Source organism: Apium graveolens, chromosome 5 (assembly GCF_009905375.1).
Source record: "Apium graveolens cultivar Ventura chromosome 5, ASM990537v1, whole genome shotgun sequence".
Lineage (NCBI taxonomy): Eukaryota > Viridiplantae > Streptophyta > Magnoliopsida > Apiales > Apiaceae > Apium > Apium graveolens.
Genome location: NC_133651.1, coordinates 260995168 through 261000744, shown reverse-complemented (window position 1 = coordinate 261000744; position 5577 = coordinate 260995168). Strand labels below are relative to the sequence as shown.

General features: G+C 35.3%; 1 protein-coding gene across 1 annotated transcript; it reads right to left on the bottom strand.

The window, feature by feature from the left end:
- Window positions 1-371: 371 nt before the first annotated feature.
- LOC141725123 (cysteine-rich receptor-like protein kinase 3) lies at window positions 372-4154 on the bottom strand. Its single transcript, XM_074527541.1, has 7 exons — window positions 3217-4154; window positions 2949-3062; window positions 2720-2859; window positions 2415-2625; window positions 2094-2328; window positions 1686-1830; window positions 372-1600 (listed from the first exon to the last, which is right to left on the bottom strand). The coding sequence occupies exons 1-7, from the start codon at window positions 3980-3982 to the stop codon at window positions 1271-1273; spliced, it is 1941 nt and encodes a 646-aa protein (XP_074383642.1). The 5' UTR covers window positions 3983-4154; the 3' UTR covers window positions 372-1270.
- Between the last annotated feature and the right edge of the window lie 1423 nt (window positions 4155-5577).

Genomic DNA, 5577 nt, shown 5'->3' with positions numbered 1-5577 from the left:
ATTTATTTCTACTACCGGCTTAATATTGAACCTACAGGGTCACACCATAAAAGAGAATGATTTAATGGTGGAGGAATTAATTAATAATGGCTGATAATAATTTATTTATGAAATAAATAATTAATTGGCAAATTTAATAATTGATTAAATGAGATTTAATTGATTATAAATTAATTAAGAAAATGTTCTTAATATTATTAATTAAGAATTTAATTTTTGAAAATTAAATCAAGAGAGAGAATTATTTCTAAAGTGTTTAGAAAAAGGATTAATAATTAAAAAGTGTTTTAATTATTAATGAGAATAATAAAGGGTTAATAATAATAATATTTTATAGGAAAATTTTCAGCTGAAAATTTTGCCTATAAATAAAAATTTTACAAAACCCTAATTCTCTCCACCTCATCTTTCTCCATTACATCATTTTCTTAGTGGATACCGGTGGAGTGCTTCACACTTGAGGAGCAGCTGCTAAGGATCTCCGTTCATCGTTCTTGGATCGCTATTAAAGACCTCCATCTTTCCATTAACGTAAAGCTTCTTAAGGTAAACATACTGAACTACGAATTAAATATTATTTTTTCGCATGGATCCTGCGGAGGGTTTCGGTTTTTTTTAAGATTAAATTTACGTTTTCGCTGCGTTTATGTGCTAAAAACCCTTCATAGAGTACCTGCATCAAATATGTTAGTAATAATGATATCCATATTCCTTGAATCTCCCAGAGAACTCGTCCAAGTAACCTTGTCAAGACTCTTCTCTAGCCATTATTCAACTTAGGGCGCGCCCTAAACTTCTCCGAGGGAAGAAGAGTCAATTCCTTAATATCCTTCTTTCAATCAATAAGGCGCGCCTCCCTCATCCTAAGGGCGCGCCCTCCATATCTACATGGACACTTTTCCATCAGTCATTCATAATTCAGGGCCCGTTCTTCACTTTTTATAGGGCGCGCCTCCTTTCCTTTCATAAGGAAAGGTAGTCTTATCTATTACTTAATTTTAGGCATTTATATCTCAATTTTGACTATTCTATCTGATTTTCACCCAATTTTTTGGTATAACAATAATCAATTTGTAAGCAAGATCCAGTTAGTACAGGAGGCATATGTCTAAAAACAAGTCTTTCCACTTTGCAGCTTAGTCAAAATTTGGCTGAGTAACACCTTTAGGTATGTGGCGAGTATGCATGTTGAAGTGCAAGGACTATATATGGGCAATGGGGATGATTAATAAATGAATGTAGTCTACAGGAGCGAGTCATTTTAAATAATTTATCGTGGCTCAATGATTTCTTTCATACTATTTCCCGAAGACTGAGAGTTAGAACGAGGCCGGGAGTAATAATTAGGCTGTTGTTGATTCAACGAAGTGCTTCTGGAACTAGTAGAGTTGAGGAATGGTGGCTGTGCTGGCTGGGGAACCTCTTGCTCACCAATTATCATTTTCACAACACTTGACATAGTTGGTCGCAGTTCTGCTGATGCTTGGGCACAGAGTAGACCTATCTGCAGCAATCTAGACGCCTCCTGTTCTTGGAAGTTACCCTCCAGTGATGGATCAACTGTTTCACATGATCTCCCCATTTGATAAAGGTTCCAAGCCTTTACAATGAACATGCATCTGGTTTTAGTCGTATTATAAGGCTTAGCAAAAACTACAAATGTATATATACACACTGTTAAGTACCGTTTGTACGATAGAAAATGCATTCTCTGCGAAAGCATTATTCCTCTTTCCGCATATAACTTCAATCACAAGAATTCCATAACTATAAACGTCTGCCTTCTCAGTTAATTTGCCTCGAACAACATACTCTGGCGCCATATATCCACTGCGATTGTATATCAATAAATGAAAATTGTAAGAGCAGCACCACAGCAAACACACCAAAATTATAGTGGAGCTGCTAACCAAAGCAATCCACATTCGAGCATATTGTGTGTTATCAATTTGGTTTATTTCTTAATTCTTCTACATCCATAAAGACTTGAAAAGTGAATTTTCTCAATCAGACGTAATTTTGGAAGATAAAATAGCCTAGATAGCAGCTAAAAGAAGTGATACAATATGTATTGAATGATTTGCTGAACTTACAGTGTTCCTGCAATTGCAGTGCTGATATGACTTTTATCTTCAGGAAACAATCTAGCTAGACCAAAATCAGCTATTTTTGGTGTCAAGTCTTTGTCAAGAAGTATATTGCTGAGCTTTATGTCTCTGTGTATGATTCTAAGCTTTGATTCTTCGTGAAGATAGGCCAATCCCTCAGCTGTACCCAAAATGATGTTGAACCTCACTTGCCAACATAGCAGATGAATATTCTTTTGAGCTAAATCAGAGACATGCTAATTAGTTACATCATAAGAGGAAAATTGAAAGGGTATTCAATCTGATGTTAAAGGATGAGAAAACAACCAGAAAAGTAATCATGAAGACTTTGGTTAGGAACATATTCATAAATCAGAAGGCTTTCGGGGCCTGTAATGCTGCAACCAAACAGTTTCACCAGATTTTTATGTTCAATGCCACTAATCAAGTTAACTTCATTAAAGAAGTGATCCGCCCATTGTGCTGTGTTAAATAAGAGCCTCTTAACAGCAACAGCCTCACCACTTGGTAAAATCCCCTGTTTGACAGGAACAAATCGGCTATTTGTGAGCTGATAGCTAATAATACTTGTTTAGCATATAGCTAGGCCAGCAAAAGTTAAAAGAACCTACTTTGTAGACAGTACCAGATCCACCTTGTCCCAACTTATTAGAATCATGAAAGTAATTTGTGGCCTTCTCGAGTATTTCGTACGAAAAATTGAATTTGGACTTGTTAACTGTACTCAACAATGCTCCTAGTTGCTTCTTTTCTACAAGATATACCCAGAAATTTTTAGCCAAAACTACATACGATAAACATTATTAAAGATCTAAAGCTTAAAATTTGGTACTCGGTTACCTCGTTTCTGTTTCAAGATTTTCTTTCTTGCAAAGAAGGTTATCATGGCTATAAACAGCAGAAAAGTGGCACCACCAAAAGCTGCAGCAAGAATCAGTGCTAATTTGCTCCCTCCTGGTAAAGATTAGATAATAAAACACTAGAGTTTAAGGGCAACTCTAATCGAAAGATAAACTAGAGGTTGTAAACTATTATATCAAGTATGTTTGGTTTGGATTACAGCCATAGCACAAAAAACTTAAAGAGCATTCAAATAAATTCAACTTACTTCCATTTCTAACAGGTGCATCACCATCCCCTGAATTGTCATAAAACCTTTGTGTCGAATACCGCAGATAACAACCCGAATTCAAAACCCTGCCTTCATCTTTGGGGATACAAGAACCAATCTTCGAAACAGAATCAGCCAAACACTTGTGACAATCACTCCCCTTGACAAACTCCCAACACTGAGCCAACCCAAAAACACTCAAATTCCCTCTATGCACATCTCCAACAAAAAACCCATCATTCTGAACCCCTTGAAAACTCAAATTCTTAACCAACTCCACAACATTACTCTTAAACAAACTCTGATCCCCAACAAAATCATCCTTCCCACAAACAGTCTTATCAACCAAACTCAAGCTCTCATTAAAGAACATATAATCATCATACCTCAAATAACAACCATCATAAAAAAGCCTACCCCCACGAACCAATCTTTGAAAAGGAAGACATCTAAGAATCTGAGTCTTGCATTGCGCAAAACAAAGATTACAATCATTTTTCGACAAATCTTTCATACATTCACCAAATGTGTACACAGTTGCATTGCCACTACCATTGACAACAACACCATATCTTTGGCTAGAAACTAATGGAGTGATGGTGTCCAAACTAGCTAAAAAGTTTGATATAAAGACTTGACGATCAGAAGGTGCAGCTGTTGTGTTACTGCAAATCAAAGCAGCTTCTGTTGCTCTTGGATCACAAACAGACTGGCTTGCTAAACAACACAGAACCATAAGCAAAATCAAGAATGGTGATTTCATTGGTTAGTATTTTTACTGTTCTTTATAATTTGTAAATGAAGAGAAGAAAGGATGGAAGTTGATCAAAATGAGGCAGAGATATATGAATTGACTTAATTATGCTGTGCTTTTTTATGTGCAAGCAACGGACTGGTTGACTTGAACTAGGTGGACGAGTAAACGTCACGGGGTGGTTTTTGTAGATGTTGATTATTGCTAGAGTATGGTGGTATTTATATTATGCACAGACTGTGTTTGACCAACATTAATGTAGAGAAATTCAATCTTGACACGTAAAATAGGTCACCCGAATTCGAACAGGTAACTTGACGCGGGTTCTTTTTAACATCAAATCTGTGGAAATTGATGTTGACATGCAAACTGCAATTTTCTATTACAAGTCCATTGGATTTTATGTACTCCCCTGCTTACATTATTATATTATATTTTTTGTTTTGTGTACTCTCTCCCCATTATTTAGTAATTACTTATTATCTTTCGAAAATTTAAATATAGAAATATATTATTAAGCCTGTCTGTAATATATGGGGTTAGAGTTAGTCAAGATAGAAAGACATTTACGGCATGTTTGGAAAGCTGAATTTTATTTAGAATTTCGGATTTGATCAAATAAGTTTTTTGAGAATTTGGATTTTATTTGAAATCTGAACATTCAAATATTAGTATAAACATGAAATTTAAAATGATAACTTAAATCCTGTCATTGGAAATCCCTCCTGGGTGCCTGTTAGGTTAACCTCAAATCCTGTTATTGGATATATTTTCTGTTCAAGGTGGTCAGGAAGAGCTAGCAAGAACTTTAGGTTAACCTCCTCAGCTTCATAATACTTCTCATGAAACTGCAAGTCATTTATCAATTTATTAAACCTTTCAAAAACTTCAGTAATTCATTTTTTAGGCTTTGCCATGAAACCCTCATACCGACACACCATTATTCTCCTTTGATTTGATCTAACTTCCTATGTACCCTCACACAGAATCTCAATCTTCTCCCAAATCTGTTGGGATGTGTCACAGTTGACAATATTGTTTTAAATAACATTGTCAAGTGACTCTATCAAATTAGTTGCAGGCCACTATCCAGGTAGACTTTTTCTTTTTCAAATTCAGTGTATTTTGAGGGGTCTTTAAGTGCATAATGAGCTGTAATGACCATATCTCCATCAGTATATTCATCAACCCTTTCCCCGGGAGTAAAATGGCCATTCTTGAGAATCTGGAATTATAATGGGTTGGCCATCCTTATGAACAACATCATCTTCTTTTTCCAAAGTGTATAATTGATTCTATCAAAGGCTGGTATCTTGGTACTGCTATCTTTTGTGCACTCATACTTCCATTATCTTTATATGTTTTCTTTCAGATTTTGCACTGATACCACTTGTTAGATATTGAGTACAACACATAGGGGGTGTGAATGTGTTTCTTTGATTTTTAACCTTTTTAAAACTTGATTGGATATGGTATGTGAACAAAGCAATTTAACTGTAGAGATATTGTGTTAGCAGAATTAAATCAACAAGGACAACAAACACAATATTTCAAAACTCACTTAATTTGTATTAATTAAGTTTGTCGTGCTACAAATTCTCAGT